The 20,223-nt window shown below is 42.5% G+C and overlaps 1 protein-coding gene across 2 annotated transcripts in view; it reads right to left on the reverse strand.

Annotated features, from left to right (window-relative positions):
- LOC146829046 (nuclear pore glycoprotein p62-like) overlaps positions 1-20,223 on the reverse strand; it is a 223,180-nt gene that overhangs the window by 83,761 nt on the left and 119,196 nt on the right. For both annotated transcript variants that reach the window (XM_085607672.1, XM_085607671.1), the window contains 4 exons: positions 16,881-16,991; positions 7,752-7,919; positions 1,372-1,473; positions 618-735 (listed from right to left, as the gene is read on the reverse strand). In XM_085607672.1, coding sequence (XP_085463798.1) covers positions 618-735; positions 1,372-1,473; positions 7,752-7,919; positions 16,881-16,991 — 499 coding nt within the window. The remainder of the gene's footprint in view (positions 1-617; positions 736-1,371; positions 1,474-7,751; positions 7,920-16,880; positions 16,992-20,223) is intronic.

Raw genomic sequence — 20,223 nt, forward strand, 5'->3', positions numbered from 1 at the left:
GTATAACTAGGTTTGTAGCATTCTCCAATTTCCCTTCGCTCCAGTCTTATGGTGTTGATGCAGTTGTGTAGCTGCAATTATTATATGGCAAAGCTTCTGCTCATCATGTAGAGCAACAAAACACTTTAGCAAAGGCCACACGCGCAAACCATACTTTCATATCATGCCTTTTCCAACTATTCACTATTTATGCTTAAGCATTCTGTTCCACCTCTCTTCTTTGCTTCAGTACACTACACACACCTCAAACATAGCTGCCTGTGACACAGTAAGAGCACCAAAATGGTCATGCAAAACACCAAAACACTTAAAACAAAAGCCACATTACAAAACCACACCCCTCCAACAGGGAACACACTGTGGTGCTGTATGCTATCCATTCCATGAATGTGGTTTGGCCCTCATGGTCAGTATACAAACTCTATAAAGAGAACTACAATAAAACATATTCATTATACAGATCAACAACAAAATTCCAAATCTATGTAGAATGGTTTATTATCCATGTAGTCTTTCCCTATAACCTCAAAAGAATCTTCAGGAAAGAATCGGATCCCCAGAATAAATCCTCTTTCCAATAATTTGATACACTAAGAGGCAATAACACTTTCACTTACCTAGTTACATTTGATATTGTGGTGGTAGTAGTAGCAGCACCAACCGTGCTTGACGTGCCCATCGAGGTTAGTGGTTTAAGGCCCAAAGTGAAGCCAGTACTGGGGATACCGCTGGTGCCTGTGAGAAAATATATTACATTATTGTACAGTTCTCTCCACTGTATTCTGCACATTTACTTACTACATCCCTCTCCATGCAGATATAACCAAGCCAGGCCCCAAGTTCTTCCTTTGCACGAAGAATCTATGACTTTCCATTCAATAGCTCCTCCATGACATGCTTTTGATCAAGCAATAAAGATAAGTGAAACCGATGTGTTTTTTCATCAGCACAGTAGTCTCTGAAATTCAGCCACTAAACTAATCAGGAGTAGGTGACTTACAAGATTTGGGAAAGTGAAGAGCTGTGAAATTGTGCAAGGGTTGACTCAGCTTAAACTAAAAAAACAGACATCAAAATAATATGAAGACGATTGTAAGTCAATTCCACGTATTCATTGTCATACTCATTTTCAAAAACTTTACAACACACTCTCACTTGTGCTCATAAACATACGCAAAATGTCAGAACGTTACTTCAGCAAACGTACTTAAGAAAGGACCGCAAATAACCCACATATCTCTCCAACAACACTTGTAATCTACATCCTTTCTGTGAAGCGCTTGCAATACAGAGGTGTAAACCACTTTTCCTGCAGAATTACATGAGAAGCCTATCCTACAGATAATGCAAAACTATTGTATCGCTACTCACTGGTAGTACTGACAGCAGCAGCAGTCGTGGCTGTTCCAAGAGGCTTATAGCCAAATCCAATTCCAGTTGTTGCAATTCCAAGTCCAGTTGAGGTTGTACCGACTGCATAAATACAAAACATGTAAGCATCTTACTTCCTGCATGAGATGGCAGCTCCCTTCAGAATTACCCACCGGCCAATGAAAGTTGGAATGAATTTTACATGTAATTAATGTATAAACGCAGTCACAGTTCAATGGCCTACTAACGTATGTCGAAAGCACCGCGCTGTGCTTGTACTGCCTCTTTCTTGGAATCCCCGTCTCTTGTGCTGCAGAGCCTTGAGTGAGTGAATTATACAGCACACTGACTCAGAGAAAAGTTGTGGGGAAAGAGTTGTGACATTTAGCAGAGGAAGATACTAGTTTGGCAGGGAGGAGTGAACAGTGAGTGAGGCAGATGGGACACTTCGGGAGACAGACGTTGCAGAGAAAAACAGATGGGGCATGACAAAAATAAATATGATACAGCAATAGCAGAGACTGGAGACAAAGAAGAACAAAGAGCAGGACAGAGGAAGAGAGATGGACAGAAAAAAGACAGACACGGTGGCACCTGAACACTCTTAGTTAAAGGTGGTGAGTAAATGAAGATGCAGGTTTTCTTCATTATAAGAGGTTGGCAGATGGCTGCATTTAACAGCATACCTATTTTGCCTCGAAAAAAATGCTGGTTTTAAAGAAATGAATTTTTTTTTGAAAATTAATGGGAAGACCCGACCCTGACAACCCACCTTGCCAAAAGGTTGAATGCTTTGAGTCCCTAAATCACCTCCCCCCTTCATTTAGTTAAAAGAAAGGGGACGGAGTCTATACATCACAACCATCACTCTGCCCAAGGACGCATGAGTGTTTTTCACTCTCTCAAGGTTTGACAACATTCCGAAAAATGAAGGGAAAAAAAGTTAGGCTTAATCATAATAACCAGTCTTACGTAAAGAGAGGGAACATTAGATACCTTGCACTAGGGCATGTCAGATTATTTTGGGGCAAACGTCAACTTTGCCAAAGGCTGAGGTAGTATGTGTAATGTTGCTTATACTTCCACCCCAGTCTAACCCAAGGGAATACCTTTCACTTTTGGACTAGGCACACTTCAACTAGGCGTGGAGGTAGTGTATGGAGCAACTCCCCCCTCCCCCTTCACCTTTTTTACTTGAGGGCAAAGGGATTATACCCATTTCCAAACATCTCTATAGCTGGAGTATGTTATTGTAACCCTTCACTTTGCCCAAACAGCTTCATTTTTGGACTGCTTTTGCCTTGCAAAAGGGTAGACTATTGTGTGCAACTACTGCTCCACCTTGGTCTCCTCCTGCCTTCTCTATGGATCAAGAGGCAAGCAAAACTAACTCTGTGTGATCAAACAAATTATCTCTGTTTAACTTTCAAGATTCATTATTGTAGCGTAAATTGCAATATTAAAATAAACATTCAATGGCAACACTTTGTGACTGCTGACTGATGCCTTCTGGACGTTCTCTGCAATCCCCTCGTTGCTCGTTGGCCAACAGCTTTGGGCATGTATTTTCCCTCACAACCATTTTCTTACCCCATGCACCTTGGCATGGAAAGGAAACTATGTTCTAAATCCTCAGTCGCCCTAGAGCAAAGTGATGCAAAAGAGGCCAATAATTACCCCCCCTCCCACACCCTTAGGCAAGGCAGAGTGAGCGCAATGATTAATCCCTTCTCACCCCCACTCCAATGGAGACAGCAGGGTAAAAACACCAGAGCAGCTGTGAGCAGCCATATCCTAAGCATATTTTACCCACTTTGTCCAGGGGCCTTAGGCAAGGCTGGGAATGCAAGAAAATCAACTACTATCCTTTAATAAGGTGGGGTTCTATATCCATAAAAAAACAGGGTCACATGTGCCTGCATAGGAAATCCTATTTTGTTCACCTGCCTGCAAAGGTCTGGGACCTGAGTCCAAGGGCTTATCTTTAATGCCTCGGGCACAATCTGCTGACTGATCGTACTACTTTAATTTTTTCTTCTCCTCCCAATATGTGTGCACAATGGGTGGGTGAGAGATTCCGCTTTAACAATTATGATCCTTTTGGCCAATCCGCACAAAATCTGGCATGTTCAATGTTTGTTTAGTGAAAGCTGCTACCCATGTTGCAAATGGTGCACCAGTGTACTGAGAGTTTTTGCGCCTGCCATTATTCCTGATATTCACACATATATAGATTATAATTTTTTTTAATATAAGTGTAAATATGAATCTCCTTATATTCTGCTAATAGTTTACCAAGTCAGAACACTTTTATACAGCAAAATTAAAAAGATTGGTACTGAAAATGTAATGATGAAATTAAAATAAACAGTGGCAAATGCAATAGGTCTCACTCTCTGCGATGGCAATTATTATCATTTTTTTTAAAGGTAAATGCAAACCGGTCACAAAATTAAATATAAAATGCTGCCTAAATGTAACAGCCAGATGTTTGCACTAAAAAAATTAAAACGTTCAAACAAATTAACCATACTATACATTTTTAATACACAGCTGCTTTCTAGCAAGCTGGCACATTTAGAACATGTATAGAAACCGGTTTTAGATTAAAAATACATCACAGGTAAATAAGAATGTTTTTGCTGCAAACAGGTCCTATTGTGTTTGAATTACTGAAACCTGCAGAGATGGTATAAAACTCACAAGGATGACCATAGGAATTTTTACAGAAGTCCCAGGGCAATCAGGCCTAACTGGGCTCCAATTGCAACTATGAGATACTTTTACCAGTGGTGTCCTGGGTATACCTGTACTACAGAACAGAAAACGGAGTACAAGTATATACTTTAGTCGAGTAGCACAAGTCTTACCCAAACAGATGGTATGGGGGAAGAACCTCAGAACTCAATAAGTAATCTTATACCTATCAATAAATCATTGTCCAGCCAGTCCTTAAGGAAAGAGATTATTTTATTCTGACACACAAATAAATACTACTAATGAAATGTAGAGGGCAGAAAAGCATCAAAGCGCTTAGTAATCACCAGGGGATTAATTCTGTTTAGGGAGTTGACCCCAGAACCTTCACACAAAGCAGGGTAGAAAATGAGTGAACAATATAACTGAGTGGCTTAGGCTGATGGAAACAATCTTCCCCATCTTCCTACTTTTTCTGTTAACGTTAAAGCAAGGGAGGTATGGTCCCATATTTATACCAGGTTGACAGTTTGTGTACAAGTTTCAGACTGTTCCCGAGTTTTACATATTAGTTTCAACCTGATCAAGAAACAGCTTTTGTCCTCCGGTGTCAGCGGAGTTGGGCTTGGAGCTCCCCGCCAGGTAAGACCCAAAACAAAGGCACAAAAGAGGGAGAAGCTTCTTCACTTAACTGTCTCTAAACCTTTTGATGGAAATACTGCTGAGGCAGAAAAGATCAAGATAGTGGCAAGGATCACCGATGCACTATACAGGGACCTTCGGTCTTGCATGTTCTACACCACAGAATATGGTCCACGACAAACGACACAAAGAAGCCTTACAATTCACATTACCTGAAGGAAGGTTGTCTCCAAGTTTCACCCTATCTTCAGGAAATCAAAATACATAATGGATGTTCCATTCAAATTGAGTACGCACACTCCAAGCACATTCTACTCTACATACAGACAGTAACCCATACCTGTAACATCTTTGACTGATATGTATGAGCTAGGGGCACGGTAGCAGGAGACAGGCGCACTAATCTGTGAAAAATAAAGACCAGGAGACAACTCTCCCTGGGAGATGACAGGTTTCTGCCACCATTAGTAGTCCTCCACTGCCTGGTGAGTTACCACTGGCAGTCCTCCACTGCCTTGTGAGTTGACGGAAGTCACGGTCAGTAAAAGATGGCACAAGTGTCGTGTACCTCCAAACTACAGAGCTCAGTTCTGGGTTACAATCTGTGTCCGAGTTGTCCCCAGTGTAGACGCTCGACTTCCATGATGAATTGGCCAAAACATAATAAATCAACAAGCATTTGCAAAACAATAGGTCTTGCATTACTGATAGTTTGAGGTATTTGCGTTGCAAATAATACAACGCCAATAGCTCATACTTTCAGTAATGCGAGACCTAGTGTATTGCAAATGCTTGCGCAGTGAGCCATGAACCAGCATTGTATGTCCCAGTGCAGAACAGCAAGCTGCCCCTAGAGGTCTCTAGCGAGCAAGGCACCAGCCCTACGGACCTCTTTTGGTCACATATAGTACTGCACCCTGCAGAAGATATGGTAAATCCATCCTACCTATAATGCATTGCATGCAAGACAGTATTATGAGTACATTCAAATAGCTATGTCTCTATATACAATTAGTAGTTTTGAAATGTGACTAAAGTATTACTACATTAATTTCGGATTAGGTTGTACTCTGTGTGGAGCTGATGAAGGGAAATGTATAGATGGTCTCATAAATGTGAGATGTTCTAGTGAGCTAAGTAACTACTACCAGCCTAGCTTAGGACCAAGAGGGTTTCTTGCCTGAAGCCTTTTAAGAAAATAGTGCCTTGACGCTGTAATTAAAACCTAGGGAGTAACCACACATGTAACAGGGGGTGTCCTCATGGGAGGTTACAAGAAGAGACAAGGCGGTACTAAGGAGGGACTACTAAGCCTATTGACCAAGGAAAAGCCACCATTTACAAAGGACAGGAGCCAATTAAAAAGATGGGCAGAAAGTGGGTGGAGCTTTATGCACATATCCTGAATACAGCATGTCTGGAAGAGACAGCGTAAGCGCTGCCTAGGCGAGATCTAAAAAGTAATCGGAAACTCGCTATGGGAAAAGCAGGGCAGGGGTGCACGTTTATCAAGCTATTCAGGTGAGCTTTTCCATACGAACAAGGACAAAAAACAAAGGATAAAAAAATTAAATAAAAAGCACTGTCAAAATAAATTATTAGGTCAACAGCCCTACCATAAAAACACATTACATTTTATGCGATATGCACGTAATCAGGCAAAATACTATCAAGCACAGTGCAAGAGAGACAACAGGTGAAGTGGATTAACCCACTTTCCCACAGATTAATTTAGGGTGGCGAGGCACCTAAAGCGGACGCTGTGCCAGAGCTAAATAATAAATATCCAGACACTATCTCTTTTGAGGGGTCAAGCGCCCCATTAGGCACAAAGTTATTCATTTTAGACATGGGATCTAACTGCAAAGTTTTGCAGTTAGGACAATCCTGTGCACACATACAGTTAATCAAATCAATGTTGACAAGGGTAAATACAAAATGAAAAAAGAAGCATCCGCAAATGAACAGGTGGTTCTGTTTAATTAGTATAGCCAGCCAACACGTGTTTCGTCATGGAAAGTGTAGACCACGACTCTTCAGGGCTGTAGCCTTAGCCTGAATGAAGTAGAAGCCCGCAGCCGGTGATAATTCCAACCCGGCTGGGTAAGCAAACAATTGATGAAGACGGTTGGTAACTCAAGCAAAACAATTCTGTAACAATCTCTTAATTTGAGCAAAAGTAGTCATGAAAGTACTCGTACACCTAATGGATGCCGCCAGGACGTGTTGACTCGCTTTCAATATTGATTTTTTCACTGATACGTACTCGTGCTGAAACCTTTGGCTAATTACTCACTTGTCAGAATCAAGACCTCTCAAACACGTTTTTAACACGGATGACTGGATTTTGAGATACTGGCGGTATATACTTTCATGACTACTTTTGCTCGAACTAAGAGATTTTTACAGAATTGTTTTGCTTGAGTTACCAACCGTCTTCATCAATTGTTTGCTTACCCAGCCGGGTTGGAATTATCACCGGCTGCGGGCTTCTACTGCATTCAGGCTAAGGCTACAGCCCTGAAGAGTCGTGGTCTACACTTTCCATGACGAAACACGTGTCGGCTGGCTATACTAATTAAACAGAACCACCTGTTCATTTGCGGATGCTTCTTTTTTCATTTTGTATTTACCCTTGTCAACATTGATTTGATTAACTGTATGTGTGCACAGGATTGTCCTAACTGTTTGGCTGTAGGTTTTTCCTACACGGTTTGAGGGGTTTGTAGGGTTTCCCCTCCCTGTTTGCACCATTACATTGATTTAGTTCACACTATTTATGTTTACCTGCAGAGCGCCAACAACTTCCTAACTGTCAAATACCCTTTTCAGACTTTCTGCAAAGTTTCGCACCCCTCTAAATATCTACTTCAACATGACAGTCAAAGGTAGAAAAGGCCTTTGATTGGCAGCATCTTGCAATAAATATAAAACATTTTTGTCTGATAGACCCAGCATGGAAAATGGCATCTTTGCAACACTCCTAATAATTGTGAAAAATAAAAACAAGACACAAAATTCTAACAGGAAGGAGGACTTACGTGACAACCCAGTAGAGGTACTGGAAGGTCCTACTGTGGCAGTAGGTGCAGCTGTGGAGCTAGCGATTGAGGAGAACAGAGAAGGCCCTGAAGATGCAAGGAGGGAAGATAGTGCTGTGGCTGGTGCAGTCGTTGATGCAGCTGCCATTGTAGATGCAGGTGTTGCAGCTGGAGAGAGCAGAAACAAAATACACACCATGATTTATTCCACGGATGGTCATCATCCCACAATACTCTGGACTATTCAATCTACTTTGACACAGAATCAACTGAAAGGTCATAGTATATATTACAGATTTTGTAAGCCTGCACTTATCTGCTAGTCCAGCAGATCACGCAGACTACTGGTACAGCTGAGGTGGCAGCTTTTATTAAGAATGAAGGTCTACTGGAAAGGCAAGACCTATAGATCTGTTGTCATTTCAGGATCCAGAGTACAGGGAAGTTGACTGTGAAACTCAAAAGTGAGTAGTTCAGTAATCTACAGTACATACTTGTAATTACATCCAACCCGGATTTATTAACTTTACAGCCATATATAAAACTAAGGCTTTTGCTTTCTCAGTAGAAACAACTATAGAAAGTGACACATTAGAAATCTGGAGAATACTTTAAAAGAACTCTAATGTGTTTTCTTTTTCTAGGAACACGATATCGCCACCAATGACGTTTAACAACCTATGTCCACAAAGAGCTCATCTTCGACATTATTTTCACAATCTAGAGTAGCGGTTCTTAAGCTGTGGTCCCCAGACACCTGGGGGGCTGTGACGCCTATTCAGGGAGTCTGCAACTGTTTCCAATCTTAAATAGTATTTGTAGATTTAAAAATAACATATACCTAGAAAGCTACATTGAAAAAAAAAAGAAATTTTATAATGCTCTGTAAATGTGAAGAAATTTGTCGCAAAAAGTTAAGTTGGTATCCTTATCTTTTTCGTGAGACCTGCACAAGTACTCCCAACAGAATCTAGCATGGATGATTGTTGGCCTCAACTGAAGCAGTCATATGCACTGACAAAAACAAAGCATGCATTTGGAGCAAAAAAGGTAAAGAGATATGCTAGCATCTAGAATATCGCTTTGTCTATTTGAAATATAACTACACTGGTATGGCTTGGCAACCGCTGATGAAGATCCGCAGTGGCTGAAAGGGGCGGCGCAGCCTAACCAGAGTTATGTTTCACAGCCTGTCATAAAAAGATGGGGGAATTGCTGCTGAACATTTCGCTTGCGTTTGAGGACATTTCCTGCCATCCAAGGATGTTTTCTGTCACTTCAATGGAAGTCGCACAGAGAAAATTTTTTACATTCCCCATTTGGAATCATCTCTCACTGAGGGATTTACAGGCTGCTCACACCAGTATAGTGGCAATGTTTCTTCTTAACATTCTTCAAAATCCAGAAAGCTTTTTCAGTCTAATAAATATTTGTTTACGTCGTGAAGCATAGGAAGCGTTATACTTAATATCCTATTTATTTATCCTCAAGACATTACTACAGCTGTGTTGAGGGCATCACATTCCTTATGCTTTTTCACTATTCATTTTCTCTACAAGACGATGTTACATCAGTCTTCCTGCCATTACTCACTATGTAAAATACTATAAACATATTCCTAGTTCCCTCACCTGTACTTGACTAGTACTTACTATTTACGGTATATGGGCTGGACAAAAAGTTCACGATTATAGTACAATATCTGCCCTTCCTTGCATGTACTTTCCCGTATCCCACACTGCAATAGGATGGAGCCCTTGGTAGACTCATAATCAAAACACCATGGCGCTACCAATTTGTCATCTACTTTCAGTGGTCTGTCTAGTACTTTGACTGGTGCTAAAGCAGAGGGGGAGACGCTACTTCATTTCTCACTTCAGAGCAAAAGAGGGGTCTACATGGAGCTCTTACTGGATGCAATAAGAAAATGTAAACTATTTCCGGAGGAAACAAAGAATTGTCTTCAAAGACTTGATGATAAATGGTCACAATCAACAACAAAGTCACTGAGGTGGAATGCAGAGTTGGTGAATTGCAATATAATACTCAAGAGTTCACGCAATTCTAACCTAAAGTTACTCAACTTGAAGAACATGCTGAAGATCTTGAAAATCACAATTGCAGAAACAACCTTCGTATTTATGGGTTGGCAGAGAATGTGGAAGGCTTAATCCTATTGCGTTTTTTCAATCCTTTCTTCTGAAACTTCTGGATGTACCTCCTACTCCCTCCCTCAATAAACAGAGCTCATCGACTAGGTTGTAGTACTCATGCTTCCTCACAAACCCAGTGAAGTTATAATTTATTCCCTAGAATATAGAGATTTATTGAAAGTTATCAAAGTGGCTAAAGCTAATGGTCAAACTACTTGGCCTGGTTACAACTTATATTTTTCTCACGATTTGGCTAAATCCATAGCAGGTCGCTGGAAACTATTTCTGGCAATTAGCTCGCTTTGGACTGTTTCATTCATACTTATTCAAACTAATGTATAAAATAATACTTCCATCAATGAAGATCCAGATGTAGTGCAGAAATGTTTAGATAATTGTAGAGATGTTCAAATGAATACATCAAGACTTTCTGCAACTTGAAATCTCACCTTTCATATGTGGTTCTGGATAGGTTTTATTTATAAAATATTCTCCATTATTAGTTTGTTCTTTAACCAATGAGTTGTCATAACTTTTAAATTTGTTTCAAGAATTTGTTTTTGTCTTCCTTTAGTTATTATCTTACATGTCATATCCCTACCCATTCCTTGTTGTTTTGAACTAATGCCTCCAGATGCCTCCCTGGACCCCGATGGTGTTGACCTCCTCGGGTGGTTTCATCGTCCCCATTTATTTTTCTGTTCGTAGGTATGTTTCACTTGTTGTTCTGTTTTTTCCTGGTCTTTTTTGATCTGTATTTATTATTTTAATATATTTGTTTATTCTACACCGTTACTCCTACTGGTTTTCTTTCTACTTTTCTTCTTCTCCAAGATTTTTTCTTCATATTCTTCTATCGTTATTTAAAAGCAATGTACTTTGTGTTGGCCAGTTACAGTTCTTTATTTATTATTCATGAAGAATGATGATGATATTCAGCAACATATTTACAGACTTAGGTCTTTACGTGTAACGTCTTGGAATGGTGGGTTCTCCTATTAAAAGACAAAAGGTTTTAACACACCTGGCTAAATTACAAATTGATGTGGCATTGTAACAGAAAACTGATCTGGTACAAACTGAAGCTAATAAACTTGCTCGGGATTGGGTGGAACAAGTGTTCTCATGCCCTGGCTCAGGAAAGAAGAATGGAGTGGGTATTTTATGTAAAATATCTATTGATATTTGTTGGAGATTCTCCACTCCCACACCTGAAGAGGTTGGTGGTAACGGGGTCTCTCCAGACATACACAGTGGTAGCTTGGCTCGAGTGGTCAGGAATCAGGCACCGTGCTAAGCATACGTCATACCCATACAATAACCATGCGTGCATCCGTTCCAAAAACGACTCTACACCGTAAAAATTATGAAAATATCTCTGTTTATCTTCTTTTTCTCTTAGTTGCTGATTAAATAAATAATAACACAATCACCATATACAAGGCTTTTTCTGTGGAAGGGTACGTCAAATATATACTGTCTTAATGATTCAATAAATAGGGGAGATCATAAATAATTAAGGCATAAATATAAGTGCATTACATACAGGCAATTAAATATTATGAGGCAATAAATACTGCAAGCCAATAAATATTGTGCGACAATAAATACTGTGGAACAATAAATACAGTGAAGCAATAAATAGGTTAAATACAATAAATACAGTGCTCTCAATAAATAATTAAAAGCTGACAGTGACACTTATAGAATCAGATCACATTTAGATTTCTATGGGCTGATTTGGCCCAGTCACAGCTTGTGGTTAGATGGATGGCTTGAGGGTGTCTACTCCCTGGCTTGGACAAGGCTGAGGCCTAAACTGAGGTAGATCAAGGGGGGAATACTAGAGACCTGGCTCTCTCACTCTACACAACCCCTCTGAATCAGTCTCAGCTCACCCCTGGCACAATCAAGCTGGTTCCAGCACTTCTCTAGCCCCTAGGGTAGTCTCTCAGGATTCCACAGGGCCTTAGGCGCCCTCTATTCCACTTACTGCCCTTTTTCTGAAGCTCCGACGCCGCTGGAGTCGTGTCGACGCCGTGAGGCGGTTCCGGTTCGATGTCGGCGGCCTCGGCGCAATGTCAGTTCTTGACGACGCCGGTAGGCGGTTCCGGTTCGATGTCGGCGGCCTCGGCTCGATCTCGTCCTCCGGTTCGATGACGTCGGGCAGTCTTGGCTCGATGTCGACTTCGGGCGGCTCCGGTCCGATGGCGATCTCAGGTTCGATGACGTCGGCCGGCCTTGGCTCGATGTCGTCTTCCGGCGGCTCCGGAGTGCGATCCCCACTCCCGACCTCCGGTGCTCCTCTCCTCAGGTTCCGGCGACTCCGGAGTGCGACCTCACTCCCGACCTCCGGTGCTCCTCTCCTCAGGTTCCGGCGACTCCGGAGTGCGACCTCCACTCCCGACCTCCGGCACGCTTCACCTCAGTCTCCGGCGACTCCGGAGGGCGGACTTCACTCCCCCGTCGACGCCGCTCACTCGACCTCGGGTGACTTCCTCCTCGACCTCTGGTACTCTCTACGACCTCCGTCGGCGCCCTCTCTCGACCTCCGGCGGCTCCGGGTACGACGTCTGCTTTTCCAGTCAGCGCCGCTTCTCCACCTCGGGCTCCGGGTCTCTAGGCTTCTCGACGTCAGACTCCAGGAAAACCAATAATCAGGTCAGGACTTTTGCTGTTCTTTGCTTCTAAGGCCTGTTCCTGCTGTCCAGGTCCTTAAGATGGTTTTTCTTGCTTCTTCCCACACAGGGCTCCAGGCTGGGCTCAGTCAGTAGGGACTAGTATCAAGGGTGGGTTTATGGACCCCACTCCAGGCACAAGTTTCCACCCCTGCTGCCTCACTCCTTCCTCCTTCAGGTTTCTGCTGCTCTCTCTTCACCAGTCAGGTGCCAACTGCCCGCTCCAACTGTCGACTCTCTGTCTTAGCTTCCCAACATTCTAAACCGCCTCCAACTGTCACAGGGCTCCAGAATGTTGCAGAAGGTTCTAGTAGGTTCCAGTGGGCTCTGATGATGTCACAGGTGGCCACCGTTTTGTGCTCCGGGCCCTCAGACAGAAGTTCCAGGGGTAGATAAAATGGCTCCCTGAATCTGCATCAATACTAAAAAGTCTGGTGGTTCCCAAAAAGGAAAAAATACTAACAGGGTTTGAGGCAAAAGTGGGACAAAATAAATAATGGAGAGGAGGGACCACCCAAAGGGCTGACAGGTCTAACAATATTTATTTATTAACTCAGGAATGTGTTGTGGACGGGAGATGGCTTTTAGTTAAATCGATCAATGATAAAAATCCCTTTCTCTAACCTTAATGTATATGATCCTACACAGCCAGGCAAAAGGTTTGGGCCTGAAATTACTTGTAAAGAAATGTCTATCTCAGAAGATTACATTTTTTAGGCGGGGATTGCAAATTGGTTGTGGATCCTTTTATTCTAAAGTTACATTTGTTCCCCCTTTATTCACAAACCATTCCGCTCTACTATCACTCCACGGTCTTTGGTGGATGACTGGAGATTAGGTCATCCAACATTACGGGAAGATATCTTCTTTCCCCTGTATGTGCTTCCCAATCCAGATTAGACCACATACTTCATCTTCAATCTTTTTCCTCATATCTTTTACACTCAGAAATTGGTTCAATCCTAAAATCTGATCATGCACCCATTAATGTGGATTTAGAATTAGTACCCGTCCCTCAAGTTAATAAATGATGGCGTTTTAATAATTTCCTCTTATTGGATATCCAATTTACGCAAGGTTTCAAGGCCTTCTCACAAGAATTCTTTCAATTTAACAATACCTCAGATCTCTCCCTAAATTTTATGAGATTCATCTAAAGTTTTGGCAAGGGACTTTATAATTTTGAAATTAAATCTTCAAAAATTAACTGAAATTGTACATATTAAAAAAAATTGGAACATACCTATTTTACTACTAAATCTACAACTTGTCTTGATGAATGAATTAAAAGCTAAATTCCAATTTAATAAACATTCTACTGAAGATGCAGCATCTTATTTACAGTGACGGCTGGTGATATACCAAAGTGATGGAGCATAAAAGTTGTGGGTGAGTTTGATGCACAAGTGAACCTGATTGACATGCATACTGAAGATACAGCTCAAATAATGAAACTTGGGCTTTGGGGTATGTGACAATACCAAAGAACTGCAGAAGTATGAGGTGATAGGAAATGTTTGAATGCTCCCATGATTTTTAGCAAGATATCTCTTGCTTTCTGGTGCACAAATACTCAAAGAGCTCTTTACTTGTCTATGTAGTGTTAGGTGTTCAAAAATTCTTATTCTTTTTGTTGTACAGTTATGAGTCCTTGATATTTGATGGAACACAGCATTGCAAGTACCATAAAATAGATCAGAAATACCAGGGGTGTGTTGATACTGCCACCCAGAAAATGGAAATATAAGAATAAAAAAAACTAAAAACGCTAGTCATAAAGCTCTTCATCCAGGATTGCTAGGCAATTTAACTGCAGCAGAGTTAAGATTTTTTTTTTCCATTCTGAGATTGAGGGCGAAAAGGAAGAGCTCGATAGGGACCCGTCTCGGCACCTGCTTTTAAGAACTGTCGGATCCGGCCCACTTAAAGCCCTGGGGTAACAGCCAAATAAATAAACAGTGGGTGCCGCAGGATGGAACCTCACGGGCAGCCAAAAAAGTACAACAGAAAGGGTGACGGGAGGGGGGCAGGTAGAAGACAACATGGACAACAGGAGGGGGGCTGGAGAAAAGGGAATGTGGACAACGGGAGGGGGTGGGAGCAAAGTAAAACACAACAGGGAATTAAACAAGCCACCAGAAAATGAGGTCCCTGTGTATTTGTTTCTTCGTTCTCTCCCTGCGTTCAAGGCTGCTGTGAAAGCCTGTACTGAGAGTCAACAAGGTTGGTACTGTAAACCGGCACCCCTCCCTAGCCCCTACTCCTCTTTGCACCTACAGAATGCAAATCACCCTTTTCTAAACGTACTGGCTCATTACAGCATTTTTGTTTGAGACGCTCCTGCTTGCCTCTAGGAACATATAGCGCTGCCTCTGGCCTTGGTGTGCTGTGAAAGGGACGTGGTCATCACATACTAACGGGTCAGTGCAACTAGTGTGTGCAGCCTGGTGCTTTTGTAGTCGTACAGACAGTTAGGACTGGACAAAACTAGTTGGGCTAGTTACACGCAAGTGGTCATTCGGCACATGTGTTTGCAAGTAGGGACTTTGGTTCATGAAAACAAAGCGTGGGTCCTGCCCGGAGCTACACGTGCTCAAGTGCCAGCCAGTGTTCATTCAAAGGGGTTAATTATCTCATTCCTCGCAGCAGCTTCCACTCTGCAGGAGCATATGCAACCGTGGAGGCTCGACCTAATGGTGCTGTCAGTGGCCCACTCGGGCCACTGACAGCACCGCACCACGGTACCACAGCATCCAGGATCACTCACTTGCCCGTACCAGGGTAGCACGGGGAGTCGAGGCCAGACTAATGTGGTATAAGCGCAGAAAAGAAGCCAGTGCCTCATTTCCAGAGAAGACCCAAATCCCGCAGCCATTCTTAAAGTGACAGCACTGTATGGGGAGTTTTTACCCCCCAAAAAATCATTTGATTACTAAAAAAAAACAATGGCTTGTGAATTTCATAAAGTGCCCCATGTGGTGCTTACACTTTAATGGCGACCACGCCCCTTTCTTCAGACGCCGCTCACTGTGAGCTGAATACGACGAGTAGCGTTTAAAGAAAAGGGTGTGGCCACCATTAAAGTGAAAGCACCCTATGGGGCGCTTTCACCCAACTTTAGTAAAAAATAAAAAATAAAGTTTCATAGCCCGGCGATCGCTAAAGTTAAAGTGGACCTGGCTGTTATATTAAATAAATAAAGAGGCAGGCCACTAGAATTAAAGCAGACCGGCGAGGCAGCCTTCTAGGGAAAGCACGTCCTGGATGGAATAGGGGTAAATCATTAAACAAAATAGTGCTCACAGCAAAGATAAAGCAGACCGTGTAGCAAGACAAGTAAAAGGTCCAGTCATTTTGGGAGGTAACAAATGCAGACAAGGCGGTACCAAGGAGAGACTAAGAGGCCTAATAATGAATCTGAAGCCAGCCTTTACGAAGGACAATGACACAAGCCAAATACAAATATGGGTGGGGAGTGGGCGGGCTTCAAAGCCATATTCCACTACTGCGTGCTTCGCAGCAGCCCATGCGCTACCCAGGCTCAACCTACTAATAATAACTCCAGTAGCGGGCAACCAGTGGAAGGATAGTGGCCGTGACAGAACGTAATGCTCCATGGAAGGGACAAACACACGAAGGGAAAGTGAAACCGGTCTCTGCCGACTAATGAGAAACAAGAAAACAAGAGTGACGATAAAGCCAACAAATGGTAAGTTAATAGGGGGGTTCAAGCCCCTTGTTTGCAAACAAAATGTTTCTCAAGCGACAGTGCATGCACGATCTCCGAGGAGACCTAAAAACCATGACAAGATCAGCCCACCAACCACTTCACAAGACATGGGTTATGAAAACCGAGCAGGCAAATGAGAGTAAGCAGATTTAGGTGGAATGTGTTTCAGTTCTAGCTAGCAATTAATTGGTAATTAAGAGTAATAAAAGAAAAACATCAAATCAATATCCGAACAAGAATACTGGCTTTTATAGATCTGTTGTTTCACCCCATCTTAGTGCTAAAGAAAACATATACACTTGCAGAGGATCACTTGAGACATTCTGGCCTAGCAAAAAAAGTCTTTAAAAGTGTCTTAGAACCGCTATCTGATCGTATCCTTCATCATTTCAAGATATATACACTTCGTACCACCTATTCCAACCAAGCTTTCATTGCTCCTCCACCTCCCCGCTTCCAGCTTTTCACAGAAGCCCTCATACAATTTCCTTTCAGACATAAATTGGAGTAAATTAAAGCAGAATAAACTGCTGCTAGGGTCAAGAGTCCTACAAAAACATTACTGTACCTGAAGGTGTTGCGCCAAACGTCAAGCCTGGTCCTTGGCCGGGGTAGGCTGGCAGTGCTCCTGAAGGAGCTGCAGCACCTTGTAATACTGCTGAGGGTTGCATGCCAAATCCTAACCCAAAGACAAAAAAGTATTAAGGGTAATTTTTGTGTTACATACAACAGAAAAACAGTAATATATCCCAACAACAGGACTTTCAAAAGTGAAAAAATGCATGAATGGGTAGGAGTGTGTCAGGGAACTTTGTATGTCACGAGGGACATATTAACATTTAACTGGTGTATTTTACAAACAAATATTTAACATGTCCAACGTCCTGTCTGAACTCATAATGAAGTTATAATATCAAAACTCAATAGGTCTAGGGATATCACTTAGCTGGTCTTCAAATTCCTTGTGGACATTTACGATGCCAAGATAGACAAATACACTCTAAAAATGCTTCAGGTCGAAGCCAGAAATAAACAAATATCCCGTTATCAAGGTTACAAAATTGTTTCATTGATGTAGGCTGTGCAGGAAGCTATATCGAACCAGTTAGCAATACACGATTACACCGGAATACAAATGCCTACCCTAACGTAGCTTATTTACATCATTTCAATTTTGCGACTTACATATTAAACACCTACGCTTTGCATTTCATCAGGTCACTAGAAACATCTGAGCTTCCATGGAGTCCAGAACTAACTGCCAGTGAGTTTCACTTTGAAATGTATCAACTGAAGCAAATCTTTGTGCATAATGTTTTAAAACGTTTAGGGCCTGATGTACATACCTTTGGTGTTAGCAAGTCTTTGTGATTCGCTATTAGGTATTCGCAAACAGTGATGTACTAGAGTATGTTGTACACTGTTTACGATTTCCATTTCCAGTGGGTTGCAAATAGACCTACCTCATTAATCTTGATGAGGTAGGTCGCAATTTACAGCCCATTGGGAACAGCTAAAATCACAGGGAAGGTGGCTAGCTGGGGTCAGCTGACCACCATGTGTCTGTGATTGCTTTTAAATAAAGTAATGTTTTTTTCTTTTACTGGAGTAGGTTTTCCCTAAAGGAAAACAGGATGTATTTCAAAAACAAAAATGTAAAGTTTTCTTTTCATTTTTTCTTTAAAGAGTGGCCAGTGGTCGGACCACTGCCTTCTTTTAAAAAATATTTTTACAATCATTCACAAAGGACCCCTTTACCATGTGTGAATGGTTACCACCTACTTGAAGTAGGCAGTAAAATGTAAATGGTCTACGACCACATTTCAATTGCAAAACATTCCCACATACCACTGCGCGCCACTATTAGCAAGGCATATCCTTAACACGCCCCTTCCTAATGCCGAATTGCTAGCCCATTTTACGATTCAGTAATAGGTTACCAAATTGCAATATAGGGTTCTGTACATATGAAAATCCTTTTTTGCAGTAGCAAACAGTCCGATTCTGCTAATCGGGTCGTTTACGGCTAAAAGTTACACCAATGGTACGAATATCAAAATTTGAAATATACACTTTCGGATCTTGTAACCTGGAAATCAGAGCTCGAATCCTGGCATTTGGCCTAAATGTACCTTGCAGCCCAGGACAAATCATTTCATATCTCTTTTTATTGAGTTATAAATATGTAAAACCAGTAAATATGGTGCTGACCTGTACTGCTTCAATTACACAGCTATTTTAGGTCTGGCCTAAAGACAGCTTTAGCTGTCTGGCTAGGCTCATGCTTGTCAAAACAATCATGCAAAAATACATACATATATAGGGTCTTCCAACCAACACCCTTTCATCATTGGTCGGTTGACATGCCACTCAAATTATACTCCCGTCCACCCCAGCAGAAGGTATAGATTAACAGACCAGCCACTGGATGCTTTCACTTTGAGTGATTCCATTTAGCCCTTGCACATCTACATATACACCCCAAAACAAATTCCTCAACAACAGAACTTGTTGGACACTTGCACTTCCAGGGATTGATCATCTTGAGATATAGATACAGACAATCTTGAGATATAGATACATATCTCATCCAGCCAACCTCACGCTGGGCACTGCCTTCGGCCGTGTGCAGTGGAGGGTTGGCCACAAGGCCTGGCCTGCAGCTAGGCCTGTGGTCAACCCCCATAAAGGCAGACAACCCTGCACTGTGCAGGGTCTCCAATCAAGCACAGCGGGGGGTTGGTCACTGGCAGCCAAGCCACCGCATGCAGCTCCTCCACTGACCACAGCCTTTGGACGTGTGCCTACACTCCCTAAAGGCACCATAAACCCACATTGTCTTCAACATCATCCTGCAGGCCTTTGTTTTTTTTTTAATTTTTATTAAAAAGGTAAAGGGGGCTGCGCGGCGCCCCCTCCTCAAGCCTCTTTAACCACTGTGGACCCCATCCCCCAGGACCGTACATATGAGTTAAAAGGGGACTGGGGCCAGGCGGCACCTGTGGGGACTGCGAGAGTCTCAGAACAGAGCAGGCCAGTATCCACGGGAGCGAAGAGGATGTCTCCCCTTTCCCCAGAGACCACGCACCCCAGCTGAGGTAACAGCTAAAGAGGTACGCAATATCAGAGAAAATGGGAAGACCGGAATGAGCCACCAGGAAGGCTCGAGTGGCGTCTGTGATGCGGATGATCAAGGGAACAGGAAAACCTGCAGAGGGAAATACAACAGATACAAAGCATAGGTTAACACTATGACTCTTCTTTGTCTAGCGGGTAATCGCTAAAATGCAATTGTGTGTACTTTCTCACTTACACATAGGTTCACGAGGGAGATTGATGATTCAGACCAATATGAAGTTTGTTCTGAGTGTAGTACAATTAGTAACTGAAGTGCCTGGTTAAATATCACTATATTCAGGAACCCGGGACACCCAAAAAGAAAAGAAGGCAATGTCCCAAAGCTTTCACTGGCTTGAGTCTGACTGACCAAAGTTCACAAGTGCAAACACCAATGATTCCCCAGCCCCTGAGGTATACTTGCGATTTAGTTGACAGTCAGTGGGGAGCGCTTCCCAGCGCGAAAGGAACTGACACGTTGACTCTGTTCGTAGAGTTCTCCGACGATACTCAACAGTAAACACAAACTCCGGACAATCCAGATGGTTTGGCCGGGTAGCGTCACTTCGCGCGGGCCGTTTAAACTTCAGAGGTTGAGGGTCTTGGTTTCCGAGGCCAATCCTTACAGGCAGGAGATAGACAACCCCAGCAGGTCCTTGCGTCTTAACGTCCTTAACAGGCACCAGTTGGGGCACCTAATGTTCAGCGCAACTTTGCGCTCGAGTTTTCAATAAAGTTCAGCAAAAAAGAAAACGAAAGAAACAAATAGCGCGACCAGCGCTTCCACTCAGTTT

This window comes from Triturus cristatus, chromosome 5_2 (genome assembly GCF_964204655.1).
Source record: "Triturus cristatus chromosome 5_2, aTriCri1.1, whole genome shotgun sequence".
Lineage (NCBI taxonomy): Eukaryota > Metazoa > Chordata > Amphibia > Caudata > Salamandridae > Triturus > Triturus cristatus.